We start from the raw sequence: 27,027 nt of genomic DNA, 5'->3' as shown, positions 1-27,027 counted from the left end.
CCGGTTTTGGCGGTTAGGCATTGGAATATGTGTTGGGGGGCAGGGTGTGGCCATCACCTACCCCGCCCCATTCTGGGTATTCTATTATAGGAATCCGGTGGTCATGGATCCTGTCCGATGCCCTGCTGGTGGCTAGGGCCATGGCACAACCCCCAGTGACATCAGGGGAAGCTTCCAGTTGTATTTGCATCAACAAGCTCCTCCCACTGGTTGTTAACCTTCAAATGACCCCCCGCTGCACGGGTGGGGTTGGATATAGGTTGTTTGATCAATGCCTAAGCCAATACCACTCACATGCTGTAACCAATAAAAGTTGTGGCCTTTTTCAGCCCATTAACCTAAAATACTTGTGTCTGTGTCCATTATTTCTCCACTAAGCGGGTTAGGGTCCTCAACTCACAAACGTCTTTCACTGTATGCTTCCTGAAAATGTTGTGGAGGGTGCTTGGGAGCCAGAAGCAAAGTATGCAAGACTCAGGGTCCGAACATAGCTTCTTGTCCTCCAGAATGGATCTTGTGGAATGGCTGACTTCTGGGAAGGATATTAGATAACAATTACAGGTTCAGTGTTTTGGTAGCACTGAATTGTTTTTAGCTTTTGTCTCCTTTGTGGGTTCTGTGGTTTTGAATTGCGAGGCACGAGTAGGAAAAAGGGTATCTTGTAGTGAAGGAATGAATGTTGAAACTGCCTGAGAGAGATACCAATGAAAAATCCTTTACATGCAACAACAAAATATACATCTATCTGCATTTAACACTCCTGTGGTATTTTATTTCTTTGTGACTGTATTTTCCATTGAAGGGGAAAATAACTGGAGAAAATAAAGCACAGAACTGAATTTGTGCTGAGAAGACCAGAAGAAATACTTTTGTAACGTTGTCTGGCAACTTGAGCCGAGAGAAGCCTCACAGGCACAAACTACAGTCTTTGTGCAACAATGCTTGAGTTGGCCGCCTTATTCCATTGGTTTTCTGTTTTCATGTATTCAGCTCTGTGAGTATTTAAAAGAAATAAAAGAGCCACGGGAATTTCGCAGCATGAGTCCACATTTGTGGCTATGAAGATGTTCAGGCAGATACTAGTTTTAATGTGACTTCCATAACACTACTTATTTGACACTAGCAATCGGCTGATGCCTTCCCTTCATCACTGCCATGTTCATCAGAACCTGGGGTTGCAGACTCTCTGGTCTTTTAGGGGAGGTGCTGTGACACCCTCCTTTGTTGGGCAAGGGACAATTTCCTAAGCTTTCTTCCTGACAGTTTACTAAAATAAGGCTTGACAAAATACAGTTTAGTGGTACAAAAACAAAGTACTTTCTGTTGACCTCATTTGGGGTACTCTTGGGCATTACCACAATGAAGGGTCTGGTGTGTCATGTGATATTATAGCTCATATCCAATTGTCCTGAGTGTCAGTAGTTCTCATGAACAATTGGATGCCCCGTCCCAGTGTTAGTTTTTTAACACATTTTGAAAATCAGATCCCAGACAATATATTTTTAAATGCTAACCACTTTAACAGCAATGCACTTTCATTTATCCCCCCCATTAAACTATTTTTAAAGACCTGTTTAAGTGAAAGATCAGCATAGCAGCTCACTGCATTCCACCATGCATATGTATTTTCATTGTGAAATTATACTTGTTTGTTTGTTTTAAGGGAGAATATTTGAAGTGATACCTTTAAGAAGTGCATGTGTATCATAGAAAATGTGACAGATTCTACAAGCCCAGAGTGTTAACCTTTCATGTAGCTAAAGCATAGGCATAATTGTGTTTGGACTAACACAGCTTTCCTTGACCTACTGGCAGTGTCAGCTCTTTAAGAGATTGTGTAGCAATTTGAAGTTCTCTGAATGCATATCTCCTAAGCATCTCTGTTAGGAACCCTCAAGTCTCCATCCCCATCTTAGCCTCCTTTTGGAAAGAAAGGGAAGCTTATATTTACATTTTTGCATCAATTTCATGGTCTAGGGAACCTTTGATCTAATATTTTTATTAGCATATGTATTTTAATGCTATCCATAACCACTTCTTCTTTTCCCTTCCCCTAGGAGTATACACATTAAGATGTTAACACTCCGTACATTTACATGTGCAGTTTGTTCACAATAGTATAAAAACTGTAAGGCGCAAAAAGGATTTTTTGAGCTCAGGCCAATGTGAACTCCAGTGATTTCTCTTTTGCTAGCATTTGCACAGGACGGCAAGTATGTTTGCTATAGAGAATAGTCACATTTTGAACCAATGCCGGGATCCTCTGCTCGCAGGGGATAAGCAGAACAAGATGCACTGAACTCACAGATATACAAATACTATATATATATTAACCCACATATTTTCAAATTCAGAAGGGACATGCAGTAATATACAAGAGGGGGAAGACGAGAAGAAATTGCAACTTTCCTTAACTGACAGTTAAGCACATCAGTACAATTCACCTCTACCAAACTGAACATTTGGATTTCATTCCCTTTTCTGAAGAGCTTGACGGCATAAATCAGAAGCAAGCACAGAGTTTGTCAGGTCTGAAGCTCCTATGATGGTATGTGTCAAATCAGTTGTAGCTAATCTGTCCAGGGAGAATACTGGCTTCATTACACTTGTATAGTTGAGTTCTTCCAGCATTACTGCTGTTTAATAGAACATGATTAGTCATCACGGAGAAAAAAGCATATTAGCTGAGGAGGTAGTTACATGGCACGCTTCGGTGATTGCTTGGATGTGATTGCAATATTCTTAGAAGCATCATATTATCTCAGACATGTTCTTTCAAGCCCTTGGAGCCCTCCTTTCTAAATTCACTGTCATAATTTAGTATCTGTTTAATTTTTCAGTCCAAAGAGAGGAAATCAGTTGCTGAGTATTATTTGACTGCAGCCTCCTTGGTGTAAAAACAAAATGGAAAAAATAAATAAGAATAGCTATGAAATGCAAAAAGGATTAATGAATACCGCTAAGGGAAAAAATATTTCAAGCTCATTTATGAGAATAACTACATAAAAGGCTAATTTTTTCCATTGTGAGAAATACATTGTGTCACTTTCACCAATATAAATGTGTTGAGTTTCACCCTAAATTATTGAGATTGTGTATTGCGTCTTGGGGGGGGGGGGCTTGGGTTACTGCTTTCGGTTGGATTTTGTATGTTGTGCTCTTGTTTGTGAACCGCCCTGAGACCTCCGGGTATAGGGCAGTGTATAAACTGAAATCATCATCATCATCATCATACAAGTAATGGCACTGCTGGAGAATTAAAATTCTGTCTAACTTGTCTCTTCTGCTTCTTCATCTCTTTAACTAAAGGCATAGATTTCCATTGAAGATTGCATCATGGAAGAATAAACTTATCATAAAATGGGGGAAGGACTTTAAAAGACTGGATTCCTTATATTATCTAAAATTAATATTCCCTTAAATCCCTTAAAACCGATACTGAACAGCATGATGTGGCAATGAGGTCTGTGGCCCACATTGACCTCCATTTGGAGGGCAAGTTTGCTTTAACCTATTAAAAGTGATTAGGAAAATTAAATGTGGACATAATAAATGTCAAGCACAGATTTTGCTCATGGGATTTATAACTAATGTTTTGTAAATCCATGTTTATTCATTTTAGCTGTAACTCTTTGAGAGTGCTCATGTAAAGGACCAAAAATGTGATCATTTGTTTTTGTTTTGCTTTTTGTGAAGAAAACAATTACAATTACATTTGCCAAATTTCATCATCAAACCTCTGCCATTTTTCTTTCTTTCAACAGAAAGGGCGTGGGAATGAGGTCATGTGCCCTTTTGCTTCAGTAGTCCAAGATTGTTTTGGTTTATACTACTTTATGATGATTTGTACAGTGATTATAAGGTTTGTACTATAAATATATTTTGGCACAAACAATTGTGTGAAGTAATTAATTTTTAAACTACAACTCTTCTTCTTTTGAATAGTGCTTAACAAATGGTTAATCTTTATAATGATTTGTACTCCCAAGGACTCTGGCTCCCAAGCACCCTCCACAACATTTTCAGGAAGCATACATTGAAATACGTTTGTGCTTCTGGAAGACAATGGTCTGCCTTTCCAAAGCGTATTTCCCAACACCTTTTCTGTTAACATGTGCCAGCATCTTAGACAGATATGCTTTTCATCAAAGGAAAAAATATTTCTTTGTCTGGAGTGTTTTCAAGATCTGTTACTACAATCTGTGATCCCTTAGATCCTAAATATCTGCACATTATTTCACATCAATTATAGGTTATAAATTAACAGAAGTATTTTTGCCTTACAAAAAAAATCAATGCATACTTATGAACATTTAAAAATTCGAATAGAACCTTTTACATACACATAACCAAAAGACACAATACACAATCTAAATAACTGATAACTGATTTGACACATACCATCATAGGAGCTTCAGACCTGACAAACTTTGTGCTTGATTCTGATTTATGCTGTCAAGCTCTTCAGTAAGGGGAATGAAATCCAAAAGTTCAGTTTGGTAGAGGTGAATTGTATGAATGTTAAACATGTTCACATTAATGAAGCTCCCTCATCTGCTAATTCCTCTGGGTTCTACCTACAGCCACCTGTCCTTTCTGGGGGGAAGGATCATAGTATTTCACTGCTCCACCTGGACTACTGTGACGTTAACTTATGAGAGTGCTGGAGGTGAAATAGTTAAACAGGTTACCCAATCAGAACCTAGGGGGGTGGAGGCAGAGGGACTATAAAACCAGCTCTGGGACGAGTTCGTTAGGAGGCTGGCTGGAGTGGGAGTGAATTGGGATAGAGTCTGTGGGTAGGTGGAGTTAGTGTAGCGAAATAAGCTGAGTCAGGAACAGTTAGGAGCTAGGAAGACAAGTAAATATCTGAGAGGTGGTTTAGTGAGTGAGAGCAGGTAGCGGAAGTTATAGGTCTGGATAGGCACCCCATGATTGTAATTGACCGAGACCGTTTATGAAACCACACGTTGTTAAACTGCAATAAATAAACAGAAGTTTATGTTCCAATTTAACCCTGACTGGACTCAGTATTGTACCAGGTAGGGCCTGGGTGGTGGCAGCAAGAAATAAAGTGGTGGCACAGGGAACAATAGACGGTGAAACGTCCGGGGACCCCGTGTGATCCCCACAACGACTTCTCCATGGAAGACAGGGGTATCTCCACACTACTTTCAGAGTATAAGTCTTCCAGAAATCCATGCTGGTGGCATTAAGCAATGTCTACAACATTTCACCTGTTGTTTCCCTCCAGTAACTCTCATGCAGTACTTGCCTTGAGAGCCTTGACTCGAGACACCCAGTCAATGGTCCCATGTCTTGTGCTATCATTAGTGAATCCATGACCTCTCTTTGTCTTCCCCTCCCATCTACAGTTTCATCCTTTGAGTTCTTTTTATTAAAACAAATGGTTTCTGCAGTCCTCTTTTCTCCTTCTTGTCTTTTTACAGGAGCCAGGCAATTCCCGCCCTCTCTGGAGAAACTGAGAACTGAGGAGAAAAGAAGGGCTATTTTACAGACTCATGGGCTTCAGCTGTGAAAGCAATGTCTACATGTCTACAACATTTCACCGGGGGGGGGGGGAGAGGGGGGAGCAGTGACTGGATTTAAGCAATGCTGTTGCAGGAAAAACAACCTGACTTGCAGAGCATCACTCCATTAATGAATTAAACACTTCATTTCATTGTGTGCACCTGCAGGTATCGTGTGTCACTTCTTGCACACGCACACCCCTTGTGGTCTTTCACAAATGCAAAGGATAAACATTGGGCATTCATCACGCTGGAGAAAATGGCTCAGAAAAGTCAGAACAAAGTTTGAATATAATTGGTGGCACCTTTAAGGCACCACCAGACTTTGTTGTTTTTGCACAATTCATCAAATATGGCTTTATATACTGCAAATACCTCTATGTAATTTTACAGCATAAATCAGGTTTCCATAGATAGATGTTCATGTATACAATAATGTACATCTATGTGCCTATTTACCAGGGACGCAGGTGGCGCTGTGGGTTAAAGCCTCAGCGCCTAGGACTTGCCGATCGAAAGGTTGGCGGTTCGAATCCCTGCGGCGGGGTGCGCTCCCGCTGCTCGGTCCCAGCGCCTGCCAACCTAGCAGCTCAAAAGCACCTCCGGGTGCAAGTAGATAAATAGGGACCGCTTACCAGCGGGAAGGTAAACGGCGTTTCCGTGTGCGGCTCTGGCTCGCCAGATGCAGCTTTGTCACGCTGGCCACGTGACCCGGAAGTGTCTCCGGACAGCGCTGGCCCCTGGCCTCTTGAGTGAGATGGGCGCACAACCCCAGAGTCTGTCAAGACTGGCCCGTACGGGCAGGGGTACCTTTACCTTTTACCTATGTGCCTATTTTATATGCACAAATCTGAAAGTACATGAAGTGGGTCTTCACAAGTATAAATTGTCTAATGTAAATAGTTCCACAGAAAAATGGGTGCTGCGTGGATGACGAAAGAGATGTAGATAGTACTATATATACGAGTGTCTGGTTAATACAAGCCAGAACTGACAGGAGCAGGATCGTACAGGGTGAGCTAGATGTGACATAAAGAATGTCTCCTAATGGGTTTTGTTTTTACTGTAATGCTGCTGCAGGGGGCTCAGAATATGATAGAGCTACTGTGGGGAGGGCAGTACTTAACTATTTTCCCATAGGCCATTTTCCCAATCATAATATCTCTCCCCATCTGCTTTTCTCTCTGAGGGGGAAAAAGATACGTGAGCAAAGTATCTAAGCAGCTAAAAGTATTTAGCAGGCAAATGATCAGTGGGGAAAGAGTTAAAACACCCTTTTCCTGTCGCTTCTCTAAATCTGGGGACACACCCCATACCATAGTTACATTAAAGTGAAAATAGAAAGCATTGGGAGACACACCACATCTTTTCCACTGTATCTGGTTTGGCCTAAATAAAACTAGATGCTTTGAGCATCATGGAGAATCCTTGAAAAGGGTGAGTGCATGGTTTTCCTCTTTAAAAATAACTAAATATATCATTATAATCCTGTACTCATAACAAACATGTCACACTTCACTTATGCCGCATGCAAATATGGCATAGCCAGATCTGTTGTCCCTGTGATTTAATATATTTTGATTCAATGCATGGCACTTTTACCCAAGAAGGTGGCAGGGAATGAAATGCAAGAGGAACAGTGAGCTTATGAGGCAGGAGCTGTTCTTTCAGTATCAAGTGAAGTTCTGATTTTAGCATTGTGACTTTCAGCCAGACAGCGGCATTTGACTCTAGGAGTGACAAGCTGCTCTTCTGCAAACAGGTGTTTTGAATAAATAAATTTGAATTTCAGGTTTTAATTCCACTTGTATAGCATTCGTATACAAGTGCAATTTGTATACAAGTGGAATTTGCTCAGTGTTGCTGAGGAGTTTAAAAATTGAAAGTGATGGTTGAGGTAATTGTTCTCTTAAACTTCCCCCTACTCTTCTTTCATGTATTCTAGTTTCTTCAGGTGTGAAAATAACTTTTGTTTGGGTGCGGTTGATACATATTAGGGTGAAGTAGTTATTTAGAGCACTCAATTCATATCTGAAGTTTTTGTGTTGGTAGTTAAATTACATGCTTTCCTTTTTCTCATCTGGTTAACATTGGGAGAAAGAAAAGGATGCCCACCATCATCTGAAAATACTGGCTCTTGTTTTCTGACATTACTAATGTGTTATGAGTACAAGATTATTACGATATATTTAGTTATTAGGAGACGGCAACCCCCTGGCTCCCCTTCAGACCATAAACCTGGATTAGAGTAGATGAGGATGGTTCAGGCAGTTACTGACAAGAGGCACAAACCAGGACATACCGTATGTTCCGGCGCATCAGGCGACTGGGTGTATAAGACGACACCCCAACTTTTGCTGTTAAATTACTGTCTATAGGACGCACTTTTTCCCCTTCAAAAATGAAGGGGAAATGTGTGTGCGTCCTAAGGAGCGAAGACACCGTAGCCCCGCGACCCTCTCCTGCTGGAGAGGTGACGCGTGGCTATGGCTGGAGCCTCTATAGCCGCGTGTCACCTCTCCAGCCGGGAGAGCATGCGCGGGGCTAAAGAAGCCCCCCGCGACCCTCTCCCGCCTGGATAGGTGACGTGCGGCTATGGCAGGAGCCTCTCTGCTGCGCCTTTCCATTGCTCCCTGACCTGCTCTCTGGGGCTGGTGGTGGGCTTCCCCCCGCCAGCCCCAAAGAGCAGGTCGAAAGCACCTTAAACGGCACCTTGTTTTAGAGCGGGAAAACAAGAGGGGGGAAATTCTCCCCCTCTCTGCGCAGCGCCTCCTGCCGCTTCGCTGAAGGGGCGCTGGGCAGAGAGGGGGAGAACTTTTTTTTCTTGTTCTCCCCCCCTAAAACAAGGTGCGTCCTATTGTCCGGTGCGTCCTATGGTGCGAAAAATACGGTATAGAGTTTGGCCGCCCACCAAGTGCCGCCAGGGGCAGAGCACGCACCCCTGTGCTGCCTCTGCTGTAGCAGCAGCAGCCGAAGGCAAGGCGTTTGGTGGGCAGAATGAAACCGAAAACCGCCACCTGGAGGGAGGGCGGCCCGGCCCGGCCCGGCCTGGCCCGGCTCCCTCCCTCCCTCTGGGAAAAGGCCATGAGCGGCTGCCACAGCCTCCACTGCCCTCACCTGTGGGGATGCCCAGCTCCTTGGAGCCCTAGCCGAAGCCGCGCACCACCTCGCCATGACAGGCTCTTCATGGTGCTCACGAGCCAAGCGAAGCTCCACGCGGCCACGACGGAGGCCAGATCCAGCTCCCACGACGACAGCAGCAGCAGCAGGCGGGCGAGCGCCGTGCTTGGAAGGACTTTCCGCGGTGAGGTGGCCAACGAACACGCGCTGTGCCGGTACGGAGGAGGCGGGGCCTCACGCTGCGTCACAGGAGGCTGCGTCCCCTTAGTGTTCTTCCGTGATAAATTGGGAGTAGGCATAATAGGAACAACAGCAGTGCAAGGATGCCCACCATCATCTGAAAATACTGGCTCTTGTTTTCTGAAATTACTAATATGTTATGAGTACAAGATTACTACAATATATTTAGTTATTAGGAGACCCACAGCAACCCCCTGGCTCCCCTTCAACACCATAAACCTGGATTAGAGCAGATGAGGATGGTTCAGGCAGTTACTGACAAGGGGTACAAACCAGGACATACTGTATGTTCCAGTGCATTAGGGCGTATAAGACGACCCCCCCCAACTTTTGCTGTTAAATTATAGAGTTTGGTCACCTACCAAGCGCCGCCAGGGGCAGAGCGTGCACCCCTGCACTGTCTCTGCTGTCGCAGCAGCAGCAGCCCAAGGCAAGGCGTTTGGTGGGCGGAACGAAACCGAAACCTGCCGCCTGGAGGGAGGGAGGCCCAGCCCGGCTCCCTCCCTCCCTCCAGGAAAAGGCCATGAGCGGCTGCCTCAGCCTCCACTGCCCTCACCTGTGGGGATGCCCAGCTCCTTGGAGCCCCGGCCGAAGCCGCGCACCACCTCGCCACGCAGGCTCTTCATGGCGCCCGCGAGATGAGCGAAGTCCCGCGCGGCCATGGCAGAGGCCGCTCTCGGAAGGACTTTCCGTGGTGAGGTGGCCAACGAACACACACTGTACCAGTACGGAAGAGGCAGGGCTTCGCTCGGCTTGCGGGCAAAGTGGGGCTTCACTCAGCTCGCTGGCGCCTCACTTTATCACGGAAGAACTCTCAGGGGACGCAGCCTCTAATGCAGCGTGAGGCCCTGCCTCTCCCATACTGGCACAGTGTGTGTTCATTGGCTGCCTCAACGTGGAAAGTCCTTCCGAGCGTGGAGCTAAACCGCCCGCCTGCTGCTGCCCTCATGGGAGCTGGATCCAGCCTCCGCCGTGGCCATGTGGGACTTCATTCAGCTCACGGGCGCCATGAAGAGCCTGCCGTGGCGAGGTGGTGCGCGGCTTTGGCCAGGGCTCCGAAGAGCTGGGCATCCCCACAGGTGAGGGTGGTGGAGGCTGAGGCGGCTGCTCACAGCCTTTTCCCAGAGGGAAAAGCCCCTGGCGGCGCTTGGCAGGCGACCAAACTCTATAATTTAACAGCAAAAGTTGGGGGGTCATCTTATATGCCCAGTTGCCTAATGCGCCGGAACATACGGTATGTCCTGGTTTGTGCCCCTTGTCAGTAACTACCTGAAGCATCCTCATCTGCTCTAATCGGTTTTGCACTGCTGCTGTTCCTATTATGGCAATCCCCATTTATAATGGGTGAACACTTAGGACAAAGCGCTCATCTGGGCAGCCGTACTGCAGGAGAATCTCAATGCACTCTTGGCTGGTGGCTTGCCTGGCATAGGCCAAAGCACCGTTTCCATGGGCATCGCGGGCCATAACGTCAGCACCGTACTGTGGAAAGAACATGCAGCATTTAGGAGCAGTAGCCAGCAGAAACGCCTGAAATAAATAATTCTCATTACCTAGTTTTAAATCTGAACAGCTTTCTGTTGTGTATCCAGCTACCATAGCCAAAGTCAGCAGCACTCGTTCCTCACTCATGGAGAAGTGAGCGTCATGCACGCTGCCCCTAGATGCGCTCATCAACTTTCAAGGAAGAGCATTTTAAAATTAAGCAAGCTCTTTTAAACTATATACACATTTTAAGGGATATACACTGTACACTGATTCTGAGCTGCCAGCATTCATAAGACTTTTGCACCAGGTTGGAATATGTACATGTTAGGGGAATGTACATATTGTAAATTATGCATAATAACTGCAGAATGTACAAAATTTATATATATATACAATCCCCAAGGCTTGTAGATGGATTCAGAAACGTGCAGTTTCCTCTTCTTCTAAAATTATTTGATTCTTGCAATAATACAACACAACAGTGATATAAACAAAAAAAAAAAATTAAAATAAACCAACGTTGGCATTTTAACATTACCTTCTATATACATGTATTAAAATATTGTTTTTCATTTTCATTTTCACCCTCTTAATTCCCTGTGACTTCCCTCCACCTGTGTTTGGCATCATTAAATTTAATACAGTATCTTAAAATTGTGTCTGAGCAATATATTAATACTATTAATTGCTGCCGTCATTTCTAATTGAATTCTAATTGGAATTTTGATTCTTCTTTTTGGAATCCATTTTTTGTCTGCTTTAAATATATCATTTAATTGATAATATTGTAACCAGCTCGTACAATGGTGAGAAATTTCTTCATAAGATTTCGATTCTAACTGTCCTTGTTCTTCTTTTAATAATTGTTTATATGTTGCCCAATTTGTATCCATATTTTTCTTTTTTATCGAAATTGCCTCTAATGGTGCGGCCCACCATGGAATCTTTGGCTCGAATAAATTTTGATACCTCCTCCAAATTTTAAATAAAGAATTTCTGATTATATAATTTGAAAATCATTGATGTACATTTGTCTTATTATAAACTAAACAGGTGTGCCATCTGTACCTGTTGTTGAATCCCTCTAAGTCCAATATGTCCGTATTTCCCTCTATTTCATCCATTTAATATTGTTTTCTATTTCATAATTTAGTAAAGTTGATCATTGATTTTGCAAAAGTTTAATTTTTTGGCTTGCACTCACATTCTTTGGATGTTTGGCTAATATTTTTTCATTCTCTTCTATTTCATTTCTAATTTGACCCATTTCCCCCTCTCTGCTTCTTCTTTGTATCATATTTTGTTGGATATAAAGTTCTCTTATATAGGCCTTGCTTGAGTCCCGTATCACCCTGATGTCTGTTTAATGTGCCATGTTTATTCGGATAAATTCCTTAAGAAGTTGTGCTTTGTTCAAAAAATTTTCATCATTTAGAATTTTTTCATTCATTCTGCATCTTCTTTTTATTTGCCTGTTATTTTTTAATTCTAACGTAATTGAATTGTGGTCTGTTATTGATTTGGGTTATATTTCTATTTTTTTTAATCTTCAAAATTAAATTAATTGATGTCCATATTCCATCTATTCTTCCTACTGATTGTCTAGCCTCTGAATAATGTGTGTATTTTTTTTCCTTTGGATATCTGGGTCTCCACGTATCTTTTAAATTCAGGTTGTCCACCATTTGAAAAAATGTGTGTGGGAGTCTTCCCTCTTTCTCTCTGTTCGATCTAATTCCACTGAGGTAACACCATTAAAATCTCCTAGTAGGGTAATTTCTTTATTTATATATTCTAATAATTTTTCTTCCACTGATTTAAAGTACAGTGGTACCTCGGGTTAAGGACTTAATTCGTTCCGGAGGTCCGTTCTTAACCTGAAACTGTTCTTAACCTGAAGCACCACTTTAGCTAATGGGGCCTCCTGCTGCCGCTGCTGCCCGATTTCTGTTCTCATCCTGAAGCAAAGTTCTTAACCTGAGGTACTATTTCTGGGTTAACGGAGTCTGTAACCTGAAGCGTATGTAACCTGAGGTACCACTGTAATGTGTTTTATTCCCATTTGGGGCATAAATTCCTATCACAAATATTTTTTTTCCCCATTCCTTAACTGTATTCCCAATAATCTACCTTCTTCATCCTTAAAGATTTGTTTTGCCTCTATTTTAGGGTTTGTATACATTACAATTCCCCTTTTCTTTCTGAGAAGGTGAATTCTGTTCCAAGTTTTTAATTGATCAATACTCTTCTATGTTTTCTGGCCACATGAGTCTCCTGCAAGCGGATTACATGCAGAGTTTCCTCTTCATGGCTGGATTATGTGCATATTCTCCATGTGGCCTGATGAATGTGCAGAATGGCCAGTTGTTTTGCCCATTAACTGTTCCACTTATATTTCCCCTAATGCATATGTACCACCACAACATTCCAAACACTTGTATCAAATCAAACACATAAGCTGTACTATATGGCCTGGATAAACCAAAGTGACAATTCAAACATACCCATTAATGCAGGGCTACTCTCTCAAATTCATGTGGCACATACTCACCCAAATTAACAGTTGCACCAACACTACATTTCCTTTCCGGCATGCTATATGTAAAGCTGAACGCCCATCTCCATCTCCACAGGTTTCATTGACTTCTTCTCGTGTCCCATGAGCAAGAAGCAGGATGACTGTTCGCAAATCTTCCTCCGCAGTTGCTCTTAGCAGGTACTGGCCTAAGGAAAACTCTGAGCACTGCTGTGGAGCAAGGAACAGCTTCTGCTCATATTTTGCTCGGATCCAGTGCTCTTTTTCTTCCCTAGGGAAGCAAACAAACATATCATTCAATATTAGATCATGCATCTCCTACAGATCCATCCTTGTGTTAAGTTTCTTCTAACACATGCCTAGAAACCAGAGGCCTTTCTTCTTGGAATAACAGGTTTGGAATTGCCCAAGAAAGATGTTAAATTATTTTTGTATGCCACAACTGCTGCTCGTATTTTGTTAGCTAAAAAGGGGAAAACGCAAGAATTCCAACAATAGAAGAATGGCAGATGAAGATGATGGATTTTTCGGAGCTAGCTGACCTAACCAGAAGAGTCTGCGACCAGAAGGAGGAGTACTATCAGGAAGAATGGAATAAATTTAATGATTATTTAGTTAAATTTGTTAAATTAAATTAACTGGAAATAGCTTGCAGGTACTTAATGGGCTTAGGATTTTATTTATGTTAAGTGATGAAGTAATATGTTTAATTCTATAAGGTGTAGGATGTTAATGTTTAACTTAAATTTCATAAAAATTGGGATTTGGAAAACCGTTAAAAGGACATGCAGTGGAAGGGGAAGTGAGGAAGTCACTTAACAAAGTTAATAACAGTAATTTTCAATAAGGCTATGATTTATGTTGGTTTTGTTTGTTTGTCTTGTGTGTTTGTTTTTTATAATATTGTGAAAACCAATAATTTTTTTTTTGGGGGGGGGGAATAACACATGCCTAGTTTTGCAGATAATCTGGACAATCTAATAGTTGGGTTGAAATGAGGGCATTTTTAATGTTAGCAGTTTTTTTATTTAAAAAACCCCCAGACACTTGAAATTCTGGTTTTTATTTTCTTTTGGATAAAAATAGCAAGAGAATAGTTGTATACTGTGGAAATAAGTTATTTATTCCGCTTTCTAGGATATCTGGGCCACAAGTAAGAAAGACAGAATGGTAAGAATGTAGATTTATGGTTCAAATACACCACAACGCTAATATATGCCATGTAATTCACCAGAGGTCAGGAGAAAATGCCATCTCTACATATAGGAAAGAACAGTAAATACAGATGCATCCTCTGAATTACACAAATGCTCCCACAAGCCCTCCCCAACCAGGTGCCCTCCAAATGTTGGAATCCAGCTCCCATCATGCACAACTAGTATGGCCATTGGTCGGCGATAATGGGAGTATTACAAAACGTATGGGCAACTCCAGGTTGGAGGAGGCAGTCCTAGATTATACAAACACAATGTGGCAAGTTCAATGCATTTGACTGGGGGCCCTTTCATACCCTATACAGGAGTGTAGCTTGGTGTGGGGAAAGAAAGTGGATTTCTTTTGCTGGGCATACACTTGCTGGGAAGCAGCACTTTGGCAGTTGCCAATGATGGCACATTGGCAGAACAGACAAGAGTAACTTTATGTATGATAGTATGCACTGTGTACATGGTCACACACCAGTGTACATCCTTGGAGATAAAACACTGATTGAATGGGAGAAAGAAATGGGCACTGTTGGTCTCTCGGACTCCTACAACTTATCACATATATGGATTCCAATATTCAGGGGAGAGTGCCATTGCTTCTATAGCTGAAATGACACCAGGAGTGTACAAGAGGAAGATGCCATCGAACTTGGGGCGGGCAGGGGGGAACCTGGAGGCTTGCAAAACTACAAAAAGTCTTTACAAAGATATCCTGACGGGGAACCAGGAAATGGGCTCAATGAACAATGAGCATACTCAGTGACCACAGAATTCTGGAAAATTAGCAGAGGGGTAATAGAATGGAGTATCTGGTTCCTGCCGAGGTTACAGTAGACTTGCAAAAACTGATCCCAAATAAAGTGACTTTTGAAGACATCCTTGTTCGTTGTGGTAATCTCTTTAAACAGAAAGCCACTTCAGCCCAAAGTAAGGAAGTGTGGTCATGCCTTGGCTTTAGTTCTTCAAGTACAAAAATAAACAGTCCTTTGAGGTTTTGCAGCAATGCTTACCCTTCTTCTAGTAATGTAGTGTCAGGTTAGCTTTAATCTGTTTTCAAATGCTTATGTAAACAGGTCATTTACAAAGTAAATCTGGATTAGTTTTGCATCACTTCATGGTGAGCAAGGATGACCTTAACATAACCTCTCTGAATACTTTTACACAAACCTTCCCACATAATGTGCTCCACAAAGGTAAGAGATTTCATCTATAAAGGACATTCTCCAACCTTCCCATATCTGAAGCAGGATGCTACCAAATAGCTGTGAAAAACTTTTATTTCTTTTTGTGAACATGATTTTTATTGTTTTTTCCAAACTTTAAAAATAAAAAATAGACTGGGTACCATTTCAGTATATTTTGGAACACTTGCAGTTCAATCTTATGCATGTCTAACTCAGAAGTAAGCCCCTCTCATTTCAACAGAGCTCACTTCCACATAAGTGAGTACACAATTGTTGCATTGGTCTGTAAGCAACAAAATTAATAAGCGATGTCTGTGTGTGAGTAGAACAGACTTCTGCTTGTATAACAGGGACTTCATGTTCCTCTGCTCTCTCTCCTCTGAAAATTTGCTCAAGGGGGTTGGGGGACCATTCAGTACACATTTGGGGGCTGCAGGGGGATGAGACAGGATGGTGAAGCCCCATGGAATGGGCAGAAGTCCACTTACACAATGCTGGAAAAACCTAGACAGCATCTTAAAAAACAGAGACATCACCTTGCCGACAAAGGTCCATATAGTTCAAGCTATGGTTTTCCCAGTAGTGATGTATGGAAGTGAGAGCTGGACCATAAAGAAGGCTGATCGCCGAAGAACTGATGCTTTTGAATTATGGTGCTTGAGAGTCCCATGGACTGCAAGAAGACCAAACCTATCCATTCTGAAGGAAATCAGCCCTGAGTGCTCACTGGAAGGACAGATCCTGAAGCTAAGGCTCCAGTACTTTGGGCACCTCATGAGAAGAGAAGACTCCCCGGAAAAGGCCCTGATGTTGGGAAAGATGGAGGGCACAAGGAGAAGGAGACGACAGAGGACGAGATGGTTGGACAGTGTTCTCGAAGCTACCAACATGAGTTTGACCAAACTGCGGGAGGCAGTGGAAGACAGGAGTGCCTGGTGTGCTGTGGTCCATGGGGTCATGAAGAGCTGGACACGACTAAATGACAAAACAACAACAACCACCAAAAAGCTCTTGGGGCACTTTACAAAAAGAAGTTATAACCAGGATGTATAAAAACAGACCTAAGGTATTTGTTAAAAGTTTAACAGAAAAAAATAGGGTACTGAAAACAATAGTGCAAAGAAGCCCCCCCAAAAGCATTAAAAATCTAAAAAGTCTAGGAAAATACAAAAGTCTTCATCTAATCCAAAAATACTATAATTGATGTACCAGGTGACCCTCTCTGGGTAGGGAATCTCACAACTGGAGCACTACAGCTGTAAAGGCCCTTGCAGAGCTCATCTGGTAGGGACACTCTGAGAAAGGTCTCTGAGCTTATGGTCTCCACAGGTATGTATGGGAGAAGATACTTCAAGTAACTGGTCCTCAAGCTGTTTATGATTGTAAAGGATTAATACCAGCAGCTTGGAAATACCTTCATCAGCCTGGTAATGGACTGAGAGCCAGTGCAGCAGCAAAGCACAGGCATAGATAGCATGGTTGTTATCAGCCAGTCCCTGATTACTATCCTGCTTTTGCAAGCAGATCTATTATGATCAGTAATGCTTTATAATATAGTACACTATACTATATAACACATTGCAGTAATCCAATTAGGAAGTTACCAGAACATGGATAATTGTACCTCTATGTTGGTGTATTATTATTAATAATGTGTTCTGAGTTACTTAGGCCACTTAAGCTCAAGAGGGTGTGAAAAATCCAATAGCACTCTCAAAGTATACATCAGATTATTTAAGGGGAAGCACCACCACCTCCAAACAGGCTGAACCACTGACCACTCAGTGACCAGACAAACTACCCAGTAATAGCACTTCACTCTTGTCTGGCTTCAGCCTCAGTTTATTGGCCCTCATCCAATCCATGGCAGCACCTATGCACTGGTTCTGAACACCCACTGCCTCAATTGGATCTGATGAAAGGGAGTTGGGTGTAATTCACATATTGGTGACACCTCAGTCCACATCTTCATGTAGATCAGGGACCTCCAACTTCCAAGAGACTGTGATCTACTGACACGATTAAAATCTGGCAGTGATCTACCACGCCACAGAGTCTCCCAGCTCACTAATCTGTTAACTTTTCAGTTTTCAACACCTCCTCTTCCCAGTCTGCGTCTTGTGCGCTGACCTGCATCTGACCCAGCTCTGACAGTTGGCATCTCCAAATGGGTTCTAGATTACGTTCCCATCAAATCAGGATGCTGGGAAGGAAATAGCCACAACCATATCCCTGTAGTATAAGGTGCAAAGGAGGGGCACAAATAATAATAATAAATTTTATTTATACCCTGCCCTCCCCAGCCAAAGGCCGGGTTCAGGGCGGCTAACAACCAATAATAAAAACAAGTTGAATGAATACAACTTAAAAAACAAGATTAAAATACAACATTAAAACATTAAAATGCAGCCTCATCAATGGAAGAGAAAGGAAAAGAAGAAGGGGGGGTGTCAAATTGGCTCCAAGCCAAAGGCCAGGCGGAACAACTCTGTCTTATAGGCCCTGTGGAAAGAAATCAGATCCTGCAGGGCCCTGGTCTCATGAGACAGAGCGTTCCACCAGGTGGGAGCTAGTGTTGAAAAGGCCCTGGCTCTGGTTGAGGCTAATCTGACTTCCTTAGGGCCCGTGACCTCTAGGATGTTGCTATTTATGGACCTTAAGGTCCTCCGTGGGGCATACCGGGAGAGGCGGTCCTGTAGGTACGAGGGTCCTAGGCCATGAAGGGCTTTAAAGGTCAAAACCAGCACCTTAAATCTGACCCTGTACTGCACCGGGAGCCAGTGCAGCTGGAAAAGCACTGGGTGAATATGCTCCCATGGCAGAGACCCCGAGGAGCCTCGCTGCAGCATTCTGCACCCGCTGGAGTTTCTGGGACAGCTTCAAGGGCAGCCCCACGTAGAGCGAATTACAGTAGTCAAGCCTAAAGTAGTCAAGGTGACCGTCGCATGGATCACTGTGGCCAGGTCGGAGCGGGAAAGGTAAGGGACCAACTGCTTGATGCGGCAAAGGTACAAAGGTACAAAGAAGAGCAGTAGTGTAGGGGTTGCAACTTTTTATGCTGAGGGTCGCATTCTCTTGGGGATAATCCATCAAGGGCTGCAGGCTAGTAATGGGCAGAGCTAGATATAGAAAGAATTATTTGGAGTTGTGGTGGGAACTCACAAGGCAAAGATTAAGATGACTAAATCAAGACTTGGACAGCACTGGGCTACATAGTGGTTTGGAATGGTGGGTGTGTTGTTTACTGTATTTCACTTAATTCACTTTCTTTCATTGGATGACTTAAGCTGATGCCAGATTCAATGTACCTGGCTAAGACTAGAAATCACTTCAAAGAGCACAAACACTAAATTGTTGGTCTGGTATCACAGACTGTTGCTTATTTTGGTTCAGATTTCTTTTTCCCCAAGGAAGGCCAGCCCAAGAGCAGAGTTGTCAGCACTAGATCACTTAACCTCATTCCAATCCCCTTGAGGACCACTGTTCGCATACCCTGTTAGCTAATGAACTAAAAAATGAATTATTAGAGCAGTATGCAATAAGCAGAAAGGAGGCGGCACAGTACTTCATTTTAGCCAGTGCTGACATACCTTTAAATAAATCAGTTGTATGAGAGTGAGGGGAAATGAGAGGAAGAGCAACTAATCAGCAAAGAGATAGTGAACCTCACCCTAGAAGTGAAAGATACGTGCAACTGAACATCTGCTCTAAATGTTTTTCTTTCTTTTATGCAAAACTTCTCTTTCACTAAAGCATCTTGTTAAAATCACAGAAGCCAACACCCGTCCCCACGTAGCTAGTTGTCAACCTAGTTAGTTGTCTTATTTCATTGCAATTGAAATTTTATAATCTATTTCCCTGGGATCACAAAACGGGTTAAGACTAACACACTAAAATATTAAGCAACGCTCTGATACAACCCTGGGAAATCCAAGAACATATCAATTGGTAGGACAAGGACTTTCTTTCAGTAACTTGATTCAAAATACATTTCAAAATACTGGAATAACACTGTTCCAAGTTATCGGTGATTCAAATAAGGAACCATTAACACTAAATATAGAAGTAGAAAAAAGTAGAAATATAGTTAACAAGACCAGACAATACTTAGTAAAAATCAAATCTCTTTTCCTTTCAACCTGTTACTGTTAGAAATTGAAAGCCTTGTTTATAACAAAGCCTTGATATAACTGGATGCAAATAATCATGCTGCCTCCTCCTCTATGCCAGAGAAGTGATGATGCATTAAAGCCTGACGAAACAGCACCATCAATTTCCTGGCTTTAATATGCATCTCTACCATCAATGAACTCTAAGCATCTTTTAATGCAAATAATGGAAACAGAGCCCTGCTTCCGACTCGGCATATGGGCTACTCAAAAACAGCACAAAAGCCTTTCGTTTATTTAGCTCCTTGAAGATAACATCCAATTACTTAAATTACTCTGCCATTTGCGCCATATCATTGTCATCTGAAAACAAATAAACCAGAAAATGTTGGTGGGGATGAAGTGAAGGAGGAAGAAAAATGGACAGGAGGCAAACAGCAGATACATTTCTGACAACCATTTTGCTTCACAAACTTGACTGTGCTTTGCCATCACAGCATGGCAGAGCATAAATATTCAGTTATGAGTTCATGCCCTGGACATATCAAATCATATTTCCAATGCAATATTACACTTTTTTTTTTTAAAAAAAGTGAAGATTCTATATTTATTCACTTGACATCTACTCAGGTATGCTGCTTTGAATGTTCACTGTCTCTCTTAACTTTCCCTTATGTCCTTTTCAATTCTTTCCTAACATTGTCCTTGGACAAATTTTATGCAGTGATAGAAATGTAAAATTCAAACCACTTTTACACTGTATCTGTGTGATACAGCAATATTGGAATTGTCACATAATAAATAAGGAGCTTTGCAGGCTTATTGCAAAAAATTGCCATCCGAGATCTAATGTCATTAGGACTTAGATTCACGATCTTTTGAGCAGTTGGGTTTTTCACAAAACTTTCCATAAAAAGCTTTTTTCAACACATGGTACCTAAATATACATTTCACACAATAGGCAGAAGAAACCACTAAATGTTGGGAGGTAGTGATGATTACAGCTTCTTGAGAAGTGCAGCTGTATACATGTTCAATGCATTGCCACATTTTTAGGGCAGTCCTACATGTTATTTTTGACCAAAATGGTTTCCTTGGGTTGCTTTTCCTCCCTGTCCTTTTCTGCAATGTTTAGAAAATCTCCCGTGTTGTTGCATTTCTGTGTTGTAGTTTTCCTTCATCCTGCCAGTGCATGATGGGGAGCCAAGGCAGGAAACACATGTGATTAAGAATTCCCATGCGTTAGAATGGGAATATGCTCTTGGTGGCATCTCTTTGCCATGTCTCAATGTGCAATTCATGTGTATATTTAACAAAGTACCTAAAAATGTAAAGTGTACCTAAGTGAACACTATGCTTTAATGCTGTGCTAAAAACATCCAGTCACTCCATACATCAATTTATGATGCTGGGAAGGAAGCTTTACAACCAACTTTGCAAAACCACAATAATTAAAAGTTCTTTTCATGCAAATTACATACAGAAATATGAACAAAATTTTAAAACATGCAGATTTCTGGATTTCCATTGCTCTGATACAACAGAACAGAAATACTTACAAGCTAAGCAGTACCCTAAAAACAAAGGAAAATAATTGGCCTTATTTGCTAGCCACTGATAAATAGACAAAAATATGTCATGTCCTACCACAAACTATCAATCTGTCCCATTTAGTATCCTAAAATGTCTTAATTTAGTAATCTAGGCAGTATGTCAACACAACTTGATGAAATGCCTCATAATCCAGACTCTTACTTTACTGCAATACTTCTGGCTCCTAGAAAAATGTACAGGAGAATTATGCTGGCACAAAGATTGTGGAGTTTAGTAGACAGATGGCTTGGAGGAGCAAGTAAGGAAGAGGGCATGTTGGTTGCACGGGGGTACAGTGGGAAGAGGGAAAGGCAAATTCAGTTTTGCAGTAATGACTGAAATGGACCAGGGTGAGAGAGGAAGAGAGAGAAAAGAGCTAGCTGCAAGGAATTTCCCAAAACTGTCTTCCTGCCTCAAGCAAAGCAGGAACTGGAAGGGACGCATGGAAGAAGGGCTGGGAACAATATGCTGAGTAAACAGAGGGGCTTCCTCTGTCTCTGCAGGAGAAGCCCCAACCCTTTGGCAAAGTGAGTGCTTAGCAGTTGGCTGCTTCCTTTGCATGCATTCCTTCCCTCTTTGCCTGCGTTGCTAAGGGGAAAGGAGCATAGGCCCTCAAGGGATACAAGTTCCTTGCAAACCAGAGGGATGCAGACAGCAAACAAAGACCAATGGATGCCGATTCTCTAATTACTGAAAGCTTGTAGGGAAACCCGCCACTAAACAGTGCCTGCTGACAAAATACAAGAATTTATGTGCACTGAGAAGTGGAAGAAAAGGAATAAATTTCTTTGTGCCTCCCGGTCAATACTATATGTGTTTTCAAACCTGCAGGGTGTTTTATGAGACTTAAAAACAAACAATAATCATTAATTAAATAAAACCAACCTATTAAGCTTATTAGGTCTTTCAAGTTACACTTCAGGTGACATGACAGGTAAAATAAATTACATACAAAGCATGCAGAAAGGATGTTGCTAAAAAGCATTAATACTGCAGGACTGATCCTCTTGGTACAAGTATGGGGAGCAATTATATTTAAGTTCGTTTGCTACAGCTGTGCCTATCTAGAAGTTTAGAAATTACACATTTTCAAAAATTGCTTGCTGGAGGTAAGAAGCTTAATAAATTAAGTTTATTTAATTAGCTACACCCAGAAGTCATAGGTCAGATAAAACTGTCTTTATTTTCATCTTACTTTTTGATACACACTGCAGGCTATGCTTTAAGACAGTTTCAGAGTCAATGGGTTTCAGGAACATGCCTGAAACTCAAGATATAGAAAAAATCTCAACAAGAAACAGCTTATTTTGTTGCTAATCTTGATGCTAATCTTACTGCAGAACTTGAATGAAAAGTGACACAGTATCCCAGAGCTTTCCAAACTTTTCATGTTGCTGACACACTTTTTAGACACGCATCATTTCGCAACACAGTAATTCAGTTTTACTAGCAAACCGGATGTTAAACCAGCCCCTTTCCAGCCCCAGGAGGTGTGTGGGGAGCGTTCGCACGACACACCTACACACTGCAGCCAACACACTAACGTGTCACAACACACAGTTTGGAAAGTTCTGCAGAGTCAAGTTTACATAAATCAGACTTGTAGTTTAATCTCAAAGTCATTTAATCTAACTGCCTGATTTATGGAACAGAAGTCTAAAAGAGTAACTCAAGAAAAGTAACTGTCATTTTATAATAATCTCAATGACATGTTCCAGGGCCCAAGTGCAGTAGGAGGAAACTCCAGTAAAGCTGAATGGTTAAAGCAAGACTAGTGTCTCAAAGTGATACCTGGTTCACACAATACAATTATTTTCTTAAACAGATATAATTCCACACGGGAAAACTGTATGAGCATGATCCCACTGCATTCAATAAGAAAAAAATTGGTATATAATCCTCCCACTGAACTTAAAAGGGCACAGAGGAGTTTGACTTTGCATGGATTGTGCTCTACAACAACAACAAACAACAACAACACTTTATTACGGTCGTAGACCAGCATAAGGAGGGAGGGGTACAATCTTTTAAAGTCACTTAAAAAAAAAAACACTAAAAGAAGTTAGAATAGATAGATAGATGGATAGATAGATAGATAGATGATAGATGGATAGATGATAAAGACCTAGAAAAATGATTCTGTTTTCAGCCTATACTATGTATGTGTCGGGAGGGGGGAGGGAGAGAATGGGCTTCCCCCATACCTTCATACCCTCTATTCAATCTGATCTAATGGTCTCTTGCTTTAAAAAGTCACCCACAGAGGATGGTTCCTACCCTCTAGTTTTACCTTTGTGGCATCTTCAGTCTAATGGAGATTAAGAGCCCAAAGTGGCAAGAGTTGAGGTAGGAAGGGATCCCGCCTTATGCCAAGAGAGATCTGAAAAGAATTAAGGGCTTTTAAAGCATGCCTTTCCGTTGAAATAGGCAGGGGAGTGGGCCAGGCAATAATGAGACAAACAAGTGGGGACTCAAGGAGTGCCATTCTGCCCTGTCCAGCTGCCCAAATCAGTTGTCTCCTTCGGCCTCAAACTGGCGTGCCCCTGTTGGCATCACTGCTATTTAGCCACTTGTGGGGAAAGAGATGTTATGGTTAAACACAGAGCACATGATGTTTTCATACTAAGAAATAGAAATATTTTTTTTTAACTGAGTTACCTTTACTGCACGTCAGAGAAGTTGTTGTGACTCAAAACTGCCAAAAAAGCATACACTACCCAAGAAACATTTCTATGAGAAATACCATGTTAATAAATATTTTGATTTTAGAGACACTTTCACTCCATTATGTTAAATACAACCTGAATTATGCAAGTTCAACTGTCCCTTAAAAAGGAAAAAAGTGAGCCTAAATAGCATACCGGTAATTTTAAAAAAGAGAGCTGAAATATCAAAAACATAAGCTACACATTATCTCTTTCTTATCTGCATAAATATGTACCTAGTAAGCTAAGCAGTAGAAAAACAACTGAGACACATATATTTAAACACACAAATCTCCATACATCCCTGCTAGGTGAAAGATAGACAGAGAGAGGTAGTCAAGTGAGGTACTCGGGCTCCTTGTAATGTGGCATATCACAGGGATGTACATCAGCAATGTACTTTACAGCAGTTCTTTCTGTGAAGTAGCTATCACACTGCATTAAGAATACCATAACAGTCGCTGATGTGATCTGCTTCGGAACATAGCGTATCATAAACATATGAAAGAAAAGAAATGGAGCCTTTCCTCTTCTCATAATACTATACAACAGAGAAGTATCCCAAGTGCAACTGCATCAAAGCCTTTTAAATAACAAGGCTAAAAATCTAGGTTCCACGCAGCTTCCACCTTATGTGAATTATAACTTTTGATATATTTTTTAATGACAGTTGTAGACTAAGATAGATAGATAGATAATACTTTATTCGGCTATAAGCCCACAAGGTAAAACAAATCAATCAATAAAATAGAATTTTACATTCTAAAATATCAACTAAAATATTTCAACGCATAATCTCCTTCACATTACTTACAATCTCTAGATGTACCGTATTATGGCCTTGAAAATAAAGATGGTGCATAGAGTTTACTAAATTTTTAATAGTCGTGCAGCATTCCGTGGAGTCTTTTATATGAAAGAACTGAAATCAGGAATCTGGCCACCTGTAATGTTCTATAAGAGTCAATGTCCTGGAGTAGATAAGCTAGATGTAATTCAGGTGGTTTAGCAACAATTTCCAGAATGATTGAACTCAGAATCCTTGATCGGGGAACAATGTATAAAGGGCAATTAAACAAGATATGATAAAGGGATTCTATTGGTTTGTTGTCACGTGTGCATAAAACAGAGGTTTTACCGCTAGAAAATCTATTGCTCAGCACATTTGAGGGGAACACATTGAATCTGGCTCTAACAAATTTGTAGACTAAACTAAAGAGGTTGCATGGGATTAATTAGGACAAACTGGAAAACAAAGTAAAGGTTCATGTTTCTGTCTAATATTAGTTAGAAGAGGTCTAAGAAAAAATCATGGACGATGTAAAATGAAAACATGTATAGGATTGGAATAAAGGATAGTTTATATGGTTTTTGCTAACCTGAAGAATTAAATTGGTTGTGGTGAAAACTGGTCAAAACAAAATGTTAGTTCTTACTTTTTAAAAAGGGAGATCTGATTTAGTTTTGATGTCTAACTTGAAATACATTAATTGCCAGAGGATAAGTGCTGCCCCCTACACTCAAATAAAGGATTCTGATATTTCTGGCTAAACATACTTATTTGGAAATAAGTCTTACTGTTCTTCATGGAACTTACTTTCATGTAAATGTACTTTCTGAGATTTGAAAACAATGTGCTTGGGGAGAGAAAAGAGGATGTTATGGTTTAATTGCCTATAAACTCACTTAGAATTGGTTGATAGAAACTATTCCTAGTGATTCAAACAAAAGGAAAGGCTACAATGATGACATTTTATCAAGTATTTCCAGTGATGACTTTACAGGAATTTAAACTGTTGTGATACTTTTCTACTAGCAAAATCCATGACACTTTTTTTTTTGTTATTTTCCCTACTGCATAGTCTCTTCAGGGCACCATTTGGAAATCATTTAAAAAGATAAAATACTTCTAATCTGTTACCAATTAGAAGAAACATGTGAATATTATTTTCTAATTTGAGACTCGACTGCGTCTCAAAACCACAGAGAAGTAATTGAAATAATTACATCTCCTTCTGAATATTTCTATTATGCTCTTGAAACAAGAGGGTGTGCACTTATTTGCCTGATGTGCCCGAGGGCTGAATGTATCAATAAGTACATCAAAGCCCTGCCACATGAACTGGCACAAAATCATAATTCTTACAAAGTGCATACATTGGTTTATGGCAGCTGCAGCCTCAGGGCTGCCAAACTGATTAGCTAATTCCTAATGGTCTTTGTGCAAACTTGTGGGACTGAGTTGGATGAATGGGAGAAAGAAGAAGAAAAGTAAAATAGGTAAACATTCAACCTTTTAGTTTGTCCTATGAAAAGGGGTAATTTTCAGGGGCCCATTGCCCCTGAAAATTACAACTCACTGAGCTCTCTAATAGCATTACAGGGTTTTCACTATTTTACCCCCACGGATCCAGTGGTACTGTGACTTAAATCCTGAAAACTGGTAATTTTTTTAGTGGTAGGAAAGAGAAGATACACCATTGGAAGAGTAGAATATGTCAATAAAATTAGAATGCATTATACCTATATCTGTATCTGTTAGGCATCTTTAGTTAATCAAAGACAGCACTGCCAATTAGGTTCTTATTTTAAAAGGCCATATTTCAATTTCATAATTCTGAGCTATCCTTAAGACACTCATTACAACATTTTCATTATTATCATCCAGAAAGTTCTGCAGAAAAAAATACAGCTGTTGACTTTCACATGCAGTTGCCATTCATCTGCAAGCAATTCAGTCTGCTTGGGTCTGAGCTTGAAATGGCAAATAAATTTGACTAAACTATTAATTTTGTGTGGAACCAGTTTTATTACAGACTTCAAACTCAGACATTTTAACACATTCACAAAGCACCAGTGCATTGCTTGGTAAAATTACACCATGTAACATGCAAAATTCTATTGATACATTAAATTAATAGTCTCCTTCCAATGCTCTCTTTTTCTACAATTGCAGTTCTAGACACTAATTAGAAGCTTCCTTCAACATGAAGAACTAACTATGGACATGTTACCTGTTTCAAAATTCTGTATATTATACATTTCTTTTATGTAGATTTGTTCTTGTTAATTACATCACATCATATTCTACTCTAGTTTTATCAGACGGGATCAATTTAATGAGTTAAGATTCCTACTTTGATATTCAAACCAATACTTTGTTTGCTTCAAAGCCATATTTGTAAGGATCCAAAAGGAGCATTTAATTTGAAGAGTTCCCACCTCCAGCTGTCAGGTTCTTCAGCTTGGTGTAGTTAAAGACAGGAGCCCTGGTTTTAAGCAGCATAACTGTGATCATTACGTGGAGTGTGGAATA

The 27,027-nt window shown here is 41.1% G+C and overlaps 1 protein-coding gene and 1 long non-coding RNA gene across 5 annotated transcripts in view; both read right to left on the bottom strand.

The window, feature by feature from the left end:
- Positions 1-1,567: 1,567 nt before the first annotated feature.
- On the bottom strand, positions 1,568-7,904 carry LOC307220224. The gene is made up of 3 exons (XR_013840778.1): positions 7,807-7,904; positions 6,355-7,769; positions 1,568-5,974 (listed from the first exon to the last, which is right to left on the bottom strand). It is a non-coding gene; the product is annotated as an uncharacterized lncRNA (long non-coding RNA).
- A 2,006-nt stretch (positions 7,905-9,910) lies between these two features.
- The window catches only part of AGAP1 (ArfGAP with GTPase domain, ankyrin repeat and PH domain 1), a 334,103-nt gene continuing 316,986 nt past the window's right edge, over positions 9,911-27,027 (bottom strand). The window contains exons 18-19 of one of the 4 annotated variants that reach the window (XM_079976698.1): positions 12,931-13,186; positions 9,911-10,373 (exon numbers count right to left, since the gene is read on the bottom strand). In XM_079976698.1, coding sequence (XP_079832824.1) covers positions 10,227-10,373; positions 12,931-13,186 — 403 coding nt within the window. In that variant the 3' untranslated portion in view covers positions 9,911-10,226. The remainder of the gene's footprint in view (positions 10,374-12,930; positions 13,187-27,027) is intronic. The other 3 variants (XM_079976699.1, XM_079976700.1, XM_079976701.1) reach the window with 3 other exon arrangements.

The sequence above is a fragment of the Podarcis cretensis genome (genome assembly GCF_951804945.1).
Source record: "Podarcis cretensis genome assembly, chromosome: 1".
Taxonomy (NCBI): Eukaryota; Metazoa; Chordata; class Lepidosauria; order Squamata; family Lacertidae; genus Podarcis; species Podarcis cretensis.
This window is presented reverse-complemented; position numbering and strand designations above follow the sequence as displayed.